General features: G+C 42.1%; 1 protein-coding gene across 1 annotated transcript in view; it reads left to right on the top strand.

Moving 5' to 3' along the window:
* The first annotated feature begins 10,438 nt into the window (after window positions 1-10,438).
* Window positions 10,439-18,588, top strand: part of HTRA1 (HtrA serine peptidase 1) — a 70,976-nt gene continuing 62,826 nt past the window's right edge. The window contains exon 1 of the mRNA XM_020979244.2: window positions 10,439-11,343. Coding sequence (XP_020834903.1) covers window positions 10,854-11,343 — 490 coding nt within the window. The 5' untranslated portion in view covers window positions 10,439-10,853. The remainder of the gene's footprint in view (window positions 11,344-18,588) is intronic.

Below are 18,588 nucleotides of genomic sequence, written 5' to 3'. Positions count from 1 at the left end.
TCTGGTCTTTTCATCAAGAATGCTTGAAAGTCCTCTATTTCACGGAATGTCCATTTTTTTTTCCCCTGAAGGCTTATACTCAGTTTTGCTGGGTAGGTGATTCTTGGCTGTAATCCTATCTCCTTTGACTTGTGGAATATCATATTCTAAGCCCTTCCAGTCCTTTAATGTAGAAGTTGCTAAATCCTGTGTTATCCTGATTGTGTTTCCACAATACTTGAATTGTTTCTTTCTGGCTGCTTGCAATATTTTCTCCTTGACCTGGGAACTCTGGAATTTGGCTACAATATTCCTAGGAGTTTTCCTTTGGGGATCTCTTTCAGGAGGTAATTGGTGGATTCTTTCAATTTCTATTTTGCCCTCTGGTTCTAGAATATCAGGGCAGTTTTCCTTGATAATTTCTTGAAAGATGATGTCTAGGCTCTTTTTTTGATCATGGCTTTCAGATAGTCCAATAATTTTTAAATTATCTCTCCTGGATCTATTTTCCAGGTCAGTTGTTTTTCCAATGAGATATTTCACATTGTCTTCTATTTGTTCATTCTTTTGGTTTTATTTTACAATGTCTTGATTTTTCATAAAATCACTAGTTTCCAATTGCTCCATTCTAATTTTTAAGGAAGTATTTTCTTCAGTGACCTTTTGGATTTCCTTTTCCATTTGGCCAATTCTGCTTTTGAAGGCATTCTTCTCCTCATTGGCTTTTTGGACCTCTTTTGCCATTTGGGTTAGGCTATTTTTTAAGGTGTTATTTTCTTCAGTATTTTTTTGGGTCTCCTTTAGCAAGCTGTTGACTAGTTTTTCATGATTTTCTTGCATCACTCTCATTTCTCTTCCCAGTTTTTTTCCTCTACTTCTCTTACTTCTCAAAATCCTTTTTGAGCTCTTCCATGACCTGGGACTGATTCATATTTTTCTTGGAGGCTTTAAATGTAGGAGCTTTGACTGTTATTTTCTTCTGGTTGTATGTTTTGATCTTCTTTGTCACCAAAGAAAGATTCAATGGTCTGAGGTTTTTTTTGCACATTTTGCTCATGATCCCAGCCAATTGCTTGAGTTTTAAATTGTTTGTTAAGGTAGGGGTCTGCTTCCAGTGTGGAGAATGTACTTTCCCAAGCTCCAGGGGTTTTGTGTGTTTTCAGAGATATTTCTAGGGACCTGTAAGTTTTCAGTTCTTCCAAGTTGGTACAATCAAGGGTGAGGTGTTTACTCCTTTCCTGGCCTGTGCTGTGGTCTATGAGTGACCACAAGTGCTCTTTTCTGCCGTGGAACTATGAGAAGGATTCCTTCTACATCGCCACTACAAGCTCCACCATGCCAGTGCTTCTCCTCACCCCAGCATAGCCACCCACAACTGTGACCCAGATCAAAGCATAGGCAAAGCAAGAGAATCCTGCCTCAACACCAGCAAAGAGATCCATGCAATTCCCTTCTGATCAGCACTGGATTCCCTCTCAGTCTGTGGGCCAGCAGCTCAGGAAGCAGCCACTGCCCGGGGGCTGCAGCTGGGACTGGGGCGGGGACCTAACTTCTCTCTTACTGTGGTCACAGACTTTTCCTACTGACCTTCTAAGTTGTCTTTGGCATTTGTCGGTTGAGAGGTCTAGAAACCGCCACAGCTGCCTGTGATTCAGTCCCCTGAGGCCTGCTCCAGGTTCACTGAGGCCTGGTCTTTGACTGTGCACCCTTGCTGAACTGCATTTCTCTCCCAGCCCAGCACAATAGACCTTTCTAACAACCATCCAGGTTTTCTTGGGCTGGACATTTGTTTCACTCTGTCTTTTTGTGGGTTCTGCTGCTTTAAAATTTGTTTAGAGCCATTTTTTACAGGTATTTGGAGGGGCTTGGGGGAGAGCTCAAGCAAGTCACTGTTTTTACTCTGCCATCTTGGCTCCATCCCCCCCCCCCAACTGTTAGGAAATTAAACCATATACCAAACTTAAATTTGCCTCTTTGCAACTTCCACTCATTGCTCCTACTATATAGGAGGTTATGGTTGAACCACACAAGAAGTCCGGTGAATAAAAAATAGAGCAAAATTTTACCAAAGTGTAATAAGGCCCAGAGAGTTTAAATGATTTACCTAAGATTCTAGGTACACCTAGGATCTGAACTCAGATCTTTTTGGCTCTGAATTTAGTAATGTTTCCATTATATTTTATCTACCAAGTTCTATCCTGTAGCAAAGCAGGATGGTCCCAATTTCTTCCCCACTTGATAGTTGTCTTTGAGTATTTGAAATGCTCTCATATCCTTGTCTAAGTTTTTTCTTTTCCAAGGCTAAACATTCCTAGTTCTTTCAACTCTTTGAATGGCATGGTCTCTGGGTCCCTTTGCATCCTGTCTACTCTGTTACAGTTTTTAAATGTCATTCTTAAAATGTTATGGCCTAACTAAATACCATACTACAGATGTAGTCTGAGTGAGCCAAAGGACAACAAGTCTATCACTTTTCTTATCTTGGAATTTCTGAATTTCTCTTTTTTTTTCTTTTGTGAGGCAATTAGGGTTAAGTGACTTGCCTAGGGCCACATAGCTAGTAAGTGTCAAATGTCTGGTCTGAGACCAGATTTGAACTCAGGTCTTCCTGACTCCAGGGCTGGTGCTCTATCCACTGAGCCACCTAGCTGCCCTAGAATGTCTAAATTTCAATGTAGCCTAACATTATGAGTCTTTTATTTTGCTACTAACTCATTGAGTTAGCAGCCTACTAATGTCTTTTTTTTCATACAAAACTAGCCATACTTCATCTATTTGGTACGTGTTAAGTTGATGTTTTGAGCTCAGATGCAGGTCTATATATTTATCTGTATTACATTTCATTTTATTGGATTTGGGGTCATTGTTCTAGATTAGCACAATCTTTTGGAATCTTAACTTATTCAATGTCTTAGCTATTCCTTTTGGTTTTGTGCCATTTGAAAATTTGATAAGTATTCCATTTATACTTTCATCCAGGTCATTGATAAGAATTTTGAACAGTAGAGTACCAAGGACAGCCCTGGAAAAATACTCCATTAGAGACCTCCCTCTAAGCAGACACTGATTCCTAAATGACTACTCTTTCCATTTGGTCACTCAACCAGGTCCAAATACACCTAATTGTATTATGATGCCATCCTCTAGTTGGTCCACAAAAATAATGGGAAAGATTTGTCAGATGCATAGCTGAAATCTAGGTAGACTATTTCTGTGTATTTCCTTGACCTATCTGTCAAAATGGGTCAAATGGGTCAAAAAGGAAATGAGGTTGATCTTACTCGACCTCATTTTAACAGTCACATGGCCTCTTAATCAACATTTCTCTTTCTAAATGCTCATAATTTGTTTCTTTAACAATATTGTTGTGAACATCTTGTGAAAGGTGACAATATTTGTACTTTTCTTGATACAAATTCAGTTCAACAAACATTTAAGCACATACTGTTCAATGACCCTGTAGTTGGACAAAGCTTAGATAAGACAATTTGACACTCTCATGGAGTTTACTATTTATTTGGTGGATAAAATACAAATGACTTCATTTTTTAATTAGTATATTAGGCACAAAACAAAATGCTATCAGGTCCCAGAGAGGGAAAATGTTGTGAGAGGGCAGAGAGGAGATGAATCATAGAAGGATTAATGGAGGAGGAAGTGGTATTTCAGCTGTGATTTAAAGAGATAAGGAGGAGATTCCAGTCTCTGGAAACAGCATGAACAAAAGCAGAGTTGAAAATGGTTACTGGGTTGGTTTTAGGGACAGAGAGTCTTTCCATTTGGCCAGAGTCTAGAGTATGTAGAGAGAAGTAATATGAGAGAAGGCTAGAAAGGTGAATGACAGGAAATGGGCAAGCTTCAGTTGGGAGTGCTGGTTCAGTTGGCCGATAGTATCATGTGAGCTTCTGTCTCTTCCAGTGGACCAGCTGTGAGCCAACCTTTTTGATTAGTGACAATGAAGAACATGAATCATTTCTGCAGCAGATGTCAGTGGGGAGGTTGTCTTTAAATAAGAACCCAAAGCTCTTATAAACTTGCTCAAGTAGTCATGTTGGAAGTAAAAGATGGCAGAGAAAAGAAGTTATGGAATTGGGAGGGGAAGAGAGAGAAGGGTAAAAACAAGGGGAGGCTTAACACAAGTAAGCAAAGGGCTGACTTTATAGAGGTCCCCAGAGAGCTCTCTATTTAATGAATTGAGAAGGATGGTTTGTGGTTTAAGTATTACAAATAGAAATTGGGGTGGGGGCAGCTAGGTGGCACAGTGGATAGAGCACTGGTCCTGAAGTTAGCAGGACTTGAGTTCAAATCTGTCCTCTGGCATTTACTAGCTGTGTGATCCTGTGCAAGTCACAAAGATTCCTGATTGTCTCCCTCCCCACTCCCTACCTCTCAAATACAAATAAGACATAATAGAACATTGTCAATAGACCTGACTTTCAAGTCTCAGCTCTGATGCTTACAAACTGAGAACCTTGGGCAAATTAGTTTAATCATATATCAAATAAGGTCAGTTAGATCTGCCAGTAGATCCTACTTCACAAGGTTGTTAATAGGATTTAAATGTAGAAAGGGATCCCTAGCTATCAGCTAGTCTAACCCTCTCATTTTAGGGATAGGGAAATCAAGGACCCTGAAGTAAAGTCACATAATCTTGCAAGGAATTAAATCCAGGTCCTCTCATACCAAATCCATTGGTTTTTTCCCGCCTATACACCCCACTGCAATCAACCTAATGTATGTGAAGTGCTTTGTAACTGCACTATTAGCCAAAAGTAATTTATTATAATTTCCAAAATGCTTTAAAATTGTCCTCTCAAGCACTTTGTATATTGCCATTATAATATTAATTTGCACTATCTTTCAATAGTCCTGCTCCAATGCCTCATTATGGTGTGGAGGTGACTGGGTTTTTCTAGGTCATGCCAAGCAATGTAAAAGCTCGGATATGCCGGGTCAAGGTCGAAAGATTTTAAGGTGCAGTCTGTTGCAGAGCTTGTCACTCAGTTGAGAAAGATCTAGTCACTAACAGGTTGGCCATCATATGAAGAATTTTTATCTTTAAATTTTACTACAGCAGTTCTTGAAGACAGTCTACTAGGGCTAGGAGGGGTTTAAATCAGCACCGATGGGAGGAATACTCATGTTGATAAATCTCAAATCATTTAAGTATCCCAGTGAGTTGTCATTATTATTCAAAGATACCTATATTTATATAATTAATCCCGCTACAGGTTACGAAGTGGTTTCTTGTTTCTTCCTACCCAATTCCCAAAGATCGTTATCCTTTTTTGACCAAGGCTCAGACAGGTGAAATGCCAAGGCCACCTGACGGTAAGATGCTGAAGTAAATTAAGAAATGCCTTTTTGAAATTAAGCAATGAAACAAAGTTAACTTTCATTTTTGTGCCCACCATTTTACAATATGGTATCAAAGACATCACAATTTATTTTTATTCCCCCCAATAGGATACATCTCTTAGCATTTTTCTAATTCTACAAGAGATACGTTAGAGTGGGCTAACAACTAGTACAGAGGCAAACAGTGCTGGACAGAGTTAGAACACATGATACCCACTCTTTGTGTGGCCTTGTAGTTGCTTCTTGTCTTCTGGGCTTCTATATCCTCATCTGAAAAATGAAAAAGTTGAGCTAAATGATCTCTAAGCCCCTTCCAGCTCCATAATTCTAAATTCCGAGACTACTTTATCTCCCTCCATCCTTCTTTCTTCCCCACCCATTCTTTGCAGCTCTAGATTATACTCCCTTCTCTCCTCTGACATTGCATCCATCCCTCTGGGGCAGGCCCTCATCACCTCAAGTCTGGACCATTGCAATACCTGCTGCGGGGAGCGGTCTGCCACAATTCTCTCTAATCCACCTTTGATTCAGCTGCCAAAAGTTATTTTCCTAAAGTGGAGGTTTGACCATATCACCTTGGTGCTCGGTAAAACTCCAGTAGCTCCCTATCACCTCCAGGATCAAATAAAAAATACTGTATTTGGCATCAAAAAGTCCTTCATAACACCCCCACCTTTCCAGTCGTCTTATACCTTGTTGACAAGTCATGTCCAACTCTTTGTGACCTCATGGACCATACTGTCCATGGGGCTTTCTTGGCAAAGATACTGGAGTGGTTGGCCATTTCCTTCTCCAGTGGATTGAGGCAAACAGGTTAAGTAACTTGACCAAGGTAATACAGCTAGTGATTGAGGCTGTATTTGAACTCAGGCCCAGCTCTCTATTCACTGAATTAGCTAGCTGCCTCTCCTCTTAACCCCACAATGTATTCTTTGATCTAGTGACACTTGCCTCCTTGCTGGTCCATTACATTTTCTCTCGCTATCTCTGCTTACTGGCTTCCTTTGCTTTCCTTCAAATTCCAATTAAAATCCCAACTTCTACAGGAAGTCTTTCCCAATCCTTCTTAATTTTAGTGCTTTCCTTCTGTTAATTATTTCCTATTTGTCTTGTTTACAGCTTGTTTATACATATTTGTTGCTTGTCATCTCTCTCATTAGGTTGCAAGCTCCGTCAGGGCAGGGACTGTCTTTTGCCTTTTTGTACCTTCAGTGCTTAGCATAGTGCCTGACACATTGCATGTGCCTAATAAATGTTTATTAACTAGCTTGTTATGTTTGACCTTCAGTAGGCCATGTACCTTTTCTATCATTATTTCCCCATGGGTATGACAGCATAAATCTTTGAAGTACTATATAATTCTTGGAGGGAAAAAATATTAAATCAACATATATTATTGGTTGTGATTCTACATTGCAAAATATATAATTTCTACATACTTAATTCTCCAATAGTTTCAAGGATATTCCAGAAGACTCTAGGCACTTCCCATGTCTTTGTGGGATAACCTGAATAATAACTACCATGTATACAATGCTTTAAAGATTGGCAAAACACTTTACACATATCTCATTGATCCTCACAACAATGCCATGAAGTAAGTGTTATTATTCCCATTTACAAATGAGATAATTGAGGCTGAGAGACAGTGACTTGGTGACACAGGAAGTGTTTGAGGCTGGATTTAAACTTCAGTGTTCCTGTTTCCAATTCTATTACTCTATCCACTATGCTACCTAGTTAGACTTTTTGGCCCGTTTGGAAAGCTGGGAGATAGTGAGGCATAATGGATAGAAAATTGGACTTGAAGCCAGACCTGAGGTGAAATCCCACCTATTCCATATCCTGGCAGTATGACCCTGAACAAGTCAATTTATCTTTGTTGTTGTTTACTCGTTTTCAGTTGTGTCCAACCCTTTGTGACCCATTTGGGGTTTTCTTGGTCAAGATACTACAGTGGTTGCCATTTCCTTCTCCAGCTCATATTACAGATGAGGAAACTGAGGAAAACGGGGTTACGCAACTTGCCCAGGGTCACAAAGTATGTCTAAGGCCATATTTGAACTTAGGAACCTGAGTCTGTCTGACTGCAGGCCCTGCACTCTATGGATCCACTATGGTGCCACCTAGCTGCCCCAATTAACTTTTACTTGCTACTAACCTACATTAGGAGTTTTCTCACCCCTGGAGTTCACTGTACTAGTGAAATCCCAATTCTCCTATTCAAAAGTGGAGTAAAAGCAATGGTTTCACTTAAGCCTAGATACTAACCTTACTCCACTTCATATCACCCGGACTGTCACTGTCTGTTTAATGGTGGCAATCCATTCCTGTTTACCAGTGTGTGGTGTGGAGCACTAGTTCTTACCACTAACTCTGCATAAGACCCCCTCTGGGCCTCAGTTTCTCCATTCTTGTAAAATGAAAGTGGTTGAAATAGATCACCAAAAGCCAATTTCCTTCTAACTATCTATGACAGGGGTGGGTGAGGAGGGTTTCTTGGGTTAAGTACTGTTACTTTTTTGTTTTTCATACATTTTTTTAATTATTGGTTTTTTCCCCCATTGTTTCAAAACATTTCCCTCATACCACCACTCTGGGAAAAAAAGAAATACAAAACCTTCTTAACAAATAAAGGTAGTAAAATAAAACACATTTCCGTACTGACAACATCCAAAAATGTCTCATTCTGCATACTAGTTGATCTTCTCTCTGTTATGAGTAGGGCAGCATTCTTCATCATAAATCTTTTGAAATCATGGTCATTCATATCACTGATCAGGGTTCTTAAGACTTTCAGAATTGTTCCCTTTTACGATGTTGATGTTATGGTATAAATTGTTCTCTTGATTTTGTTTACTTCACTCTGCATCAGTTCATATGAGTCTTCCCAGGTTTCTCTGAAACCAACTCTTCATTTTGTACAGCAGAACACTATTCCATTACATTCATACAACATAGTATCTTTATACTATTTAAATCCTGCTCCTTTCCAGATCTGGGAATCTTACCCTATGACTTTTGTTGAATAGACTAAAGTAGTTTATATCTGTTATAGATTAGCCCAACAGCATGTCAGCATGCTGAGGCCCAGGGGACTTCAGATTGTTATACAACTAATATTGTCTGTGTTCAACTTACTCAATATTTATTAGGCACCTACTTTGTTCAAGGTGTATTACACCCACCTTTCTCCTTTCACTTTGCAACACAGAATATGTTATATTGTAAATAAACATTTATTATATGGCTGTTGTGTTCCAGGCACTGCAATAAGCACATCAAGGATTTCACTTGCTTCTAATCTGAAAACCGTTTAACAGTATTCTTTAAGAGTACTCTTTAAGATGCTTAAAAGCTCATGAGCCCCCATCAGTACAATCACGTTTAACGGTCAGACAGTAGACAATTAGATCAAAGCAAAGATGACGTAAGAACTATAGCTACAAAGCATTTCCCCATAAATGTTGGAGGGGATAGAGTTCACAAATATGCAGTGTCAATGTGAAGGGGTGCATAACCTTAAAGTATATTGTTAGTGAAGCAAAGATATAAGGAACACAATGTGGACAAGGCAATTTGGTCAAGTATTGCAAGGCCCCCAATATCATCATCATACTGCTCCCTTAATGTATGGCAGCTGGGCTCCCTTGGTCTCCTCTTCCTCCTGTCTGCTTGAGCTAATTTACTCTTGGATTCCTGGTTACTTCCCTTCTCTACTACCAAACACACACTCGCTCACTCTCACTCACTACCACGTGCTCTCTCTCTCTCTCTTCCCCTCCATCCATCCATCCATCCATCGGTACCGTAGCTAGGTGTCACAGTGGATAGAGTGCCAGGTCTGGAGTCAGGAAGACTTACCTTCCAGAGTTCAAATCTGGCCTTAGGCACTTACTAGCTGTGTGACCCTGGGCAAGTCCCATAACCCTGTTTGCCTCAGTTTCCTCATCTGTAAAGTGAGCTGGAGAAGGGAATGGCAAACCACTACATTATCTTTGCCAAGAAAACCCCACATGGAGTCACAAAAAGTTGGACACAACTGAACAACAAAAATATGTTCATGTATATTTATATTTATTCTTCTCTCTGTCCTGTCACTAAATAGGTCTGATGTCAAATTCCATTGCTGATGGAGAAGCCCTCCTCTCTTCTGGTATAGGATGAGGGTTTATACTTCACAAAGATTTTGTTTTTTACCTTCATTGTATCTGATCTCACTCTCCTGGTTGGCAAGCTTGCTTCATAAGGGCCATCAAGGGTATGGCAAAGCTTCAGCTAGCCAATTGCAAGGTTGCTTCTCTAATTCCATTAGGGAGAAATGTTCACTTCGTAAAAGGGCCAACTGTGTCCTACATTTTCATGCCTGTTTTAAAGGACATGTATCTATCCAAAAAATATGGAGACTAAAACAGGAATTTTTGAGGTGGATAGTCTATTGACATTATGCCAAGGGAAAAATTAACTTTGTAAAACACAGATGTCACTTCTATTTCCCTGATTTGCTTTTCTTTAAGATTTTAGGTAAAGCATTCATTTATATACCACCACGTAACTGATCACACTCAAGCACGGCTCAATGCCGTGTATATGCTTTTAACTGAGAACGGCTGTGAGAACTTTTCTGCCTCCCCTTCTTGCCCCACCCTTCTGACCTACTCACGTTTTTCTTTGCCGAGAAAAAAAACTTAATTTTTTTTTAAGAGCCTGAGTCATGGAGAAGATGGAACTGGAACCGCTCTAGAAAGATAAATTGGAGCCGAGGTTGCAAAAGTAAAATCCAATTTCAGGTTGCATTTAAAGTGTGGCGTCCCTACCTCTTAACCCCTTTGTCTCCCCACACCTCACCGGTGCCCTTCCCCGTTTTATCATCCCCGTCTTCCCTCCCCCATTCTCTCAAGGTTCTCACAGCATCTCACTCTGGTTCAGCCCTACCAGTCTTCCCTTGCTCAGACTCGCCTGGCATCCCTTCCTCTGGCGCTCTCTCTCTCTCTCTCTCAGTCCCTCCTCTTCCTTCCCCCTCCACCCCCTCCCCCGCCTGCGGGCGCCGGGCGGTCCTCAGCCGAGCCAGGAATCTGGCCGGCCCCCTGGCCAGCGGCGCTTTAGGCTTCAGCCTCAAGTGCCCTTCCCAAATCCTAATCGTCACCGCCCACAGAAGCCAATGAGCTCGGCCCGGCTCACGCAGATATACACACGAGATTGTTTCCCCCCTTCTCTTTTCAGTCGGTTTAAAAAGCAAACGCTGTCCCGATTCGGAGAGATTTGGAGTCTTGTCCTCTCCACGACTAGTCTTCCTCTCCTCCTCCCCGGCGCGCTTGGCGCAAGCGGCTCTGCTCTTTGCAGGGGCCTCTCCTCTACTCTGGGAGAGTAGGGAAATTCTGAGTTCCCGACGTCTTGCCTGCCCAAGCCCTGGGACGCCTCGCAGATCCGTGCTCTGTGCCTCCGTCCAGCCGCTTCGCCGTGCCCCCTCTACTCGCTATCCGCAGCGCTTCGCATCTGCCTCCTTTGGGCTGACCATGCCTACCCGCGGTTTAGGGGCTGCGCTGCCGCCCTTGCTCCTGCTGCTGCTGCTGCCTCCAGTGCCCGGAGCCGCCCAGCTCTCCAGGAGCCGCTACGAGGCTGACCCCACGGTCTGCCCTGAGCGCTGCGACCGCGCGCGCTGCGCCCCGCCGCCGGACGACTGCGAAGGCGGCAAGGTTCTGGACGCCTGTGGCTGCTGCCAGGTGTGCGGAGCCAAAGAGGGCGAGGCTTGCGGTGGGGGCGCGGGAGGCGAGGGCCCGTGCGGCGAAGGGCTCCAGTGCGTGGTACCCTTTGGTGTAGCAGCTTCGGCCACAGTAAGAAGACGCGCCCAGGCCGGGCTGTGCGTCTGTGCCAGCAGCGAGCCGGTGTGCGGCAGCGACGCCAAGACCTACGGAAACCTGTGCCAGCTGAAGGCAGCGAGCTGGCGTTCCGAGAAACTCGGGCAGCCTCCAGTCATCGTAATCCAACGGGGCGCCTGTGGCCAAGGTGAGCGCACACCGGCAGACGCAGAGGTGGACCTACAGTGAGGAAGTAGGGGAGAAGGGGAGACCTGCCTCCTAGTCGCCCCCGATGTGCTAACTAGATGTGTGGTTGGTCACCTGTGGTGTGAGGCCCCTGTTTGAGACATTAATGACCCTTTTATAGAACTATAAGATTTGGGGCCCTTATTTTCGTAGGAATTACATATCTATCTAGCTCAGTTTTCTTGGCTTTACAAATGAAGAAACTGAGGCCCGCAGTGTGATTTGGTATGAAGGTACATAAATATCAGAGTTTAGATCCAAACTCTGGTTCTCTGGCTCCAAATCCAAAGCTCTTTCTGCTCCTTTATTATCAATAGCAACTTACATTTGCATGGCACTTTACAGTTTTCCCAGGCCCTTCTTATCTTTTATCTCATTTGGCAACAACCTTGGGAGGGGTAGGTGCAATGTGAATTTATGTTATCCACATTTTTCAGCTGAGATTTAGAATTCGTGTGACTTGTCCAGTCTTTACAGTTCAGTGGTAGAGTCAATACTAGAACTCAAATATCTGCTTCTGGCTCCTAATGTGATGCTCTTCATTACATTGCCTTCTCATTGGAAGGGAGCAGAAGCGTTAACTTTTGAATTGGTCCCTTGGCAGGCTATGCCAACCTCTGTGGCATCAGCCTGGTATTGGGTAATGAGGAATGAAAGGAGATCAATGGGGCAGGCTCATGGAGGAATGTGGAGGGTAAAAGAACAATTAGAATTCCCATGTTTTCATTCAAAATGTTCCTTGCTCCAAAACGGAACTCATTTTAGAGGGGACACCAATTTAAAAGTTGTGATGGTTTAACAGTGGAACTACTGTGTGCTTTGCTGTTTTTAGCCCTCACTATGTGCCCTAAAAAGAAGAGGGGAAAAACTGCCCATTTGAATATGGAGTTCTGGTTTAGAATAGCTGATGTATAGAGAATTATGGAAAAGGAGTGGGTTTAACTCCTTGTCTTCTGCCCCATTTTCAAAGTAATTTGAAACAGAAAAGTTGGAGAACAAACGTGGGGCCTGTTGAGCAGGGGGTGAGAAGGGAATTTGAGAAGAAAAAGAATTTGCATTTCCATGTGGGTCCTTAACATGAAGTGTTCTTATGGGGGGGGGAGAGGAGAATGTAAAGAAACCTCATGGAAAAAAATCCATAAGCAACATAGAGCTGGCAAGCTCTCCTCTGAAACCAGATGTTTCTAATTGAATAAAATCTGCCAGTCTAAGTACAGTTTGGCAAGAACCTTCCTGTTGTCACCCAGAACCAGATTTGCTTGTACCAACTGTCAAGAAAGGGGGATAGAGAAAGGAAATAAAAATAAGAATATTTTGTCCAAATTTTCTTTTTAGAAACATAGTTCGGTATGGTAAACCAGGAATATTTAACAGTGTGATCTACCTAAGAAATCATTTTGGGATTGGGTTTTTGAACTTCTTTAATCACTTTATAAATGAGTATAAAACAGTTCTTGCCTTCAGTGAGCTTACAGTTGTGGAGAGCGAAGATGGATTTACAACGAAGAGTAACTAACCAACTTAGTGTGGAATAGGTGGTACAGAAATTAAATATGATAGGAATTTAGATGATCAGACAAAGAGGCTGTGGGGGGGGCAGTTAAAAGAGTGGTGGATTTGAAGTCTGAAGACCAGGTTTCAGTTCTTAGCTTTGAGCCTCAGTTTCTTAATCTGTAACAACAAAGATGTCTGTAGTGCTTTAAGACTTGATCTCTAAGGTCTCTTCAAGCAGCACAGATCTATTTTAGGAGGAGATTTTAGCTGAATTAGAAGGAAAGAGAAAAAGGAAGGGTTTTCCAGAGGTAGGGAACAGCATGGACAAAGGACTGCAAGTGGGAAAACACAAGAAATGTTTGTAGACTACAGTGAGATGACTAGTTCAGTTGAGCAGAGAATAGTGAGTCATGGGGATCATTCGTGAGATCTGAGTCTGGAAAGGTCTGCAGTTTGGATTGTGGATGGCCTTGAATTCCTGGTCAAGTACAGATGTTGGACTTGATCCTGTAGGCAGCAGGGAGTTATCAAAGATTTTTGAGCTGGAGAGTGACATAATGAAAGTGATGTTAAGGATTAATCTAGCCAAGTACTTAGAAGGGCTGGGGTGGGTGGGGCTTGGTGGGACCTGTGGCCAGTCTGAAGGAAATTATAATAGTCTGAGTGTGAGGCAACAGTTTTGAAAAAGATGTTTTTAGAGAGCAAGCCAACTGTCACTGTTTGTATTTTAATTGCACCAAGGCCTTAAAAGTCTCAAGGTAGCAACAACACTCAAACTATTTCTAATTTATCCTCAGCTGGGAGTATTCACTTAACAAGCTTTGGAATTCACCTAGTTATTAACACTTGGAAGCAGAGAGCAGCCACTTGCTTACCTAATTGCCTTAGACAAACACTGGAGTCCCCTTCTGCCTGCAGCTTTGGAAAAAGAGGTGTTACAAAGAGGCTGGGGAAGTGTGGGAGAGTCAGAAAGACCTAGAAGCCCCAGGTAGTTGTCTAGACTTTAAATTCCCCAAAGGCATGGATGTGTCTGCTGTCTTGCATAGGCAGGAAGGCGGATATACCCTGTTAATTGGTGAGATAAAACAGGAGATGATTGCTTTTCCAGGAGTAATGTGATAAATGTATAGCCAAGGATACCATTTGAGCTGGGACTGGTAATCAAGTGGTAATTAGAGGAGTTCTGGTGAAGCGATATTGGTCGGGGCACTGCCATGCTGGGAATGTTCTAAGAATAAAAATAATGGCTGGAATTCATGGAGTGTTTTAAGGTTGGCCAAACACTTGACCTCCATTTTGGCCTGTGATCCTCTCAGCATCAGCTTCAGGCAAAGTTGGCTTTGTCAGTGTTCACAGAGTTTGTTTGTGTTGAAGGGAGAATTTGAACCCAGTTGTCTGGAAGAATGTAGAATTGCTGCAGGGCTCAGCATGGTTTTGTGTATTCTACACAGTCATTTAATGGAGGCGGCAAAATGATGGTGGAAAGGGGATGGAACTTGGAGTCACAAGACCTGGATTTGATTCCCAGCCCTGCCATGTATTTGGCATGTAATCTTGGAGGCAAGTCACCTAGCCTTTCCTAGCCATTTTTCTCATCAGTTAAAACAGGGACAAAAATACCTTTGCTGTCTCCCTCACAGGGTTGTGAGGACCAAATGAGATACTGAATGTCAAGGGCTTTGTCACTACAAAATGCCATATAAATGTGAGCTATGATGATGATAATTCCCAAATTTCAGTAATTCAAGGAAATTTTTTTTTAATTTCATTGGTTTGGGTACTCCCAGTCTTACTATAATTTAGCAAATGATCTTTGAGAGTTTTTAGAGCAAAAATAATTTATCACCCTGGGGCAAACCTGTTGATAAAACTTTCTACTACCTTTCTACCTTCCACATTGCCTGTGATCCAGTGAGGTTGGCTGGCCTTCTTGCAGGTCTTCAAAGAGGATACTCCCTCTCCTGAGTCCAGGAATTTTCACCGATTGTCCTCTATGCCTGAAATCCTCTACCACTGCATCTCAATCTCCTGGTTTCTTTCAATCTTCGCTAACATCCAACCTTCTACAAGAAACTTTTCCTAGTCCCTCCTAATGCCAGTGGCTCCCCTATAAGGTGATCCCCAATTTATGCTGTATATAACTTCTTTGTAGATAGTTCTTTGTATGTTGTCTCCTCCATTAGACTGTGAGCTCCTGAGAACAGAGACTGCCTTTGACCTTTTTTTGCATCCTCAGCACTTAGCGAAGATCCTGGCACGTGATAGGTGTTTAGTCACTGCTTATTGAGTTGACTCTGAACTTGGCTAATTCAGTCTCCCTACCTTGGTGTAGGAGTTGTGAGAACTTATGCCCTGCTGGCATTGCCTGCAGGAACGTTCAGAGTCACCTACTCGCCACAATGAGGCATCAGAGGAGAGCTTTAGTGAAAGATCATTGCTATTATTCCTAAATGTTTGTTGAATGAGTCTGTTCCCTGGGTGGTAGTGGATGGGGAGGTAGCATTTTGTAAAACCAGGAGAACTTCTAGCTACTTTTGACATCAGCTTGCATGCAGAGGAGCATCACTTAACTGCCTTCTATATGCCAGGCACTGGGCTAAAGTGCTGGGGATACAAAGAAAAAGTGAAAAACCAAAAACAACACACACAGTCCCTGCACTAGAGGGTCAGTATGAAGCTTTGTCTTTCTTGCTTTCCTGTCTATGTGCAAGTTTTGGTTTATTCTTGAAGGGAGAGAATATAAAAAGGTCACCCTGAATTTTACGTTAAGAATATTTTCCCTAAAAGAAATCAAAGAGAAGGAGGGGGAAAGGGAATTATGAATCCAAATGTGAGACAGATGGGGTGGAAAAAAATGGGATGAGAAGGGTCTGAGAGATCCAGACTGTATTTGGAGCCAGCATACATGCTGAGTAGTGGGAAGAGAGTTTCAGAGGAAATGATTCTGGTTAGTCTCTAGGTACATAACTCATTGGGAAGAACAGTGATGGTTAAGAATGTTTAGATGAAAAGTAGAAGCATTGACCTTAGGGGAATAAATTGTCCTGATCCATACACCTTAATGGATCTTCTTTCTGTTGCTCTCACTCAATATTAAGAGTTTTATAAATTAGTAATGGGCTTGAGAAAATATCAAGTGACATCTACTTTGTTGCTTTTGAAATAGCTACAGCAGTGCTCAAAATAACTATGTGTTCAATAAGCAATTAGAAGGCGTCAGGAGCTAATTGTGGTCAGAACTAGTGGCAGAGCCAAGGATTTGGGGCTAGGTTTTGACTCTTTTTTAGATTTATGTGATCTAGACACCTCCGGGCCTCAGATTTGGTAAATAGATTTTCCATGAGCTTATATTTCAAATGAATAAATAACCCTGATGCCCATGCTTAATATGTTTTTCTTTAACGTGACACATCTTGGTGGTGCTTGGGATTTCTTGGAGGACAGATAAATAGCAAGCAGGAGTGTTGAATGAACAGTGGGATTGTAGGATATAAATTCCAATATAATAGAAATAGTTTACACATATCTAATGCTTTCCTTCTAAGCAAACCTGTGAAGTCCAAATGAGGAATCATAGGTTGACTCTCTCAGGGTCGCACGTACCATCTAGATTGTGAGCAGCAGAGCCAAGATTTGAACCCAAGTCTACTAATTATATTCAATGTTCTGTTCATTATATCATGGTACTTGTGTGTTAAGGACTGAATTAATGCTTTCTTTCTCCATACAGATAGCTAGGGTGGTACAAGGGATAGGATGCCAGACCTGCAATCAGGAAGACCTTGGTTCAAATCTTTCCTCAAACACTTACTAGCTGTGTGACCATGGGCAAGTCAGGTGACCCTGTTTGCCTCTGTTTCCTCATCTGTAAAATGAGCTGGTGAAGGAAATTGCAAACTATACCGGCATCTTTACCAAGGAATCCCCAAATGGGGTCACAAAATGACAGACATAACTGAATAATAACCATACCAAATTCAAATCACAAATACATGTAATAAAATATAAATGTAAATATTGAAGATTTGTATAGATGCATATGTAATATTGTTATATTATACAGGTTTCATATTTATATATTTTGGAGAACGGTGTGATGTAGCCAGTAGAGAACTGGCCTTCACATCAGGGGGACCACGTAGTGGCTGTATGGCCTTGGGCAAAATTAACCTTTCAGTGCCCTGGCCTAGGGAACTCTTTAAGACTTTAGATTGCAGAGGAGATGCCAGCAGGCATTGATAGAAGGAGTTTTCTAGTCCAGGAGTTCTTTATACCAAGGAAATCGCAAGTCCAGTCCTAATCTCAATATTTTAATGTTGTTGATGGTTGAAATGACATTTAACTTTGAGTGGATATGACTCATTTCCTGCCTGATTATATTTTTAAAGATTTTTTTGCTGGCAAGATAATTTTTGATTGACATTGAAGGCTCTCTTATGCCCCATGTGTTATGGTGACCATATTTTCCAGAACAAAATCTGGACACATGGTCTGATTAAAGGATATTCCTTTTGGAAAGCCTCATTAAAAGTGCAGCTGTTTTCTTGGCCTTGGGACTCTGTCTAAGAAATCTGGGTACTTAGGATTATTGTAAACATGAAAGGAAGGGTACTGTAGCAGAAAAAAGCATTGGAGTCAAGTCAGGAGACATGAGTTCTAAACCTATTTCTGCTACTTTTTAGCTGCATGGCCTTGGACAAGTCATTTCCTCTTGATGAGCCCCCACCATTTATTTATTATCTATGAAATGGAATTAGATAGTCCAAACTAAACATTACCTATGACTTAGTCTAGCTGGAATGCTATATGATCCTAAGAGTGAGGATTCCAAGTAAACACAGGAGGGAGATGAATGAGAGGGAGATGCTCTCCTTCAGGCAGTGCATTGTGCTTTCTTTCTAAATCACAAACTGCTTGGCCCCTTGCCCCAGTTTCTCCCAAACCCTCTCTGCAGCCTCCTTCCTTGGTAATTAGTAAGATGTGGATAACTTCCCCCTACATGAGTTGGGGCTGGGATGGTGCTGAAGTCTGACAGATGAAGGCTATGGACTATTTGAGATATTGAGACTGTTTCTCAAAGAATTTCCTCCCTCCCCCTTTCCTTATAGACAAACAGCTTTGGGAATTCAGCTCTATCATATGGATTTAATAAAGACAGATGAGTAAGGTAGCCTTTGGAAACAGATGAGGGCACCCCATCAATTTAAGATACCTGGAATTAGTTGTAGAACATAGTTATTTTTTTAAAAAAAGTAATCTCTTATCACAGAGTTCCCAATCTGGGGTTCGAGAATCTATGCTTCCTTCCTTCCTTCCTTCCTTCCTTCCTTCCTTCCTTCCTTCCTTCCTTTTCCTTCCTTCCTTCCTTCCTTCCTTCCTTCCTTCCTTCCTTCCTTCCTTCCTTCCTCCTTCCCTTCCTTCCTTTCTTCCTCCCTCCCTCCCTCCCTCTCCTCCCTCCCTCCCTCCCTTCCTTCCTTCCTTCCTTCCTCCCTTCCTCCCTCTCTCCTTCCCTGCCTCCCTTCTTGCCTTCCTTCCTCCCTTCCTCCCTTCCTCCCTCCCTCCCTTCCTTCCTTCCCTTCCTCTCTTATTTCCTTTTTCCCTCTTTCCCTCCCTCCATCTCTTCCTTCTTCCCTCTCTTTCTTTCCCTCCCTCCTTCTTTCCCTCCCTCCCTTCCTTCTTTCCTTTCTCCCTCCCTCCTTCCCTTCCTTCCTTC

This window comes from Phascolarctos cinereus, unplaced genomic scaffold, assembly GCF_003287225.1.
Source record: "Phascolarctos cinereus isolate Bilbo 61053 unplaced genomic scaffold, phaCin_HiC Scaffold_3;HRSCAF=262, whole genome shotgun sequence".
Classification (NCBI taxonomy): Eukaryota; Metazoa; Chordata; class Mammalia; order Diprotodontia; family Phascolarctidae; genus Phascolarctos; species Phascolarctos cinereus.
The sequence above is the reverse complement of the archived record's forward strand: the minus strand, read 5'-3'. Positions and strand labels throughout refer to the sequence as shown.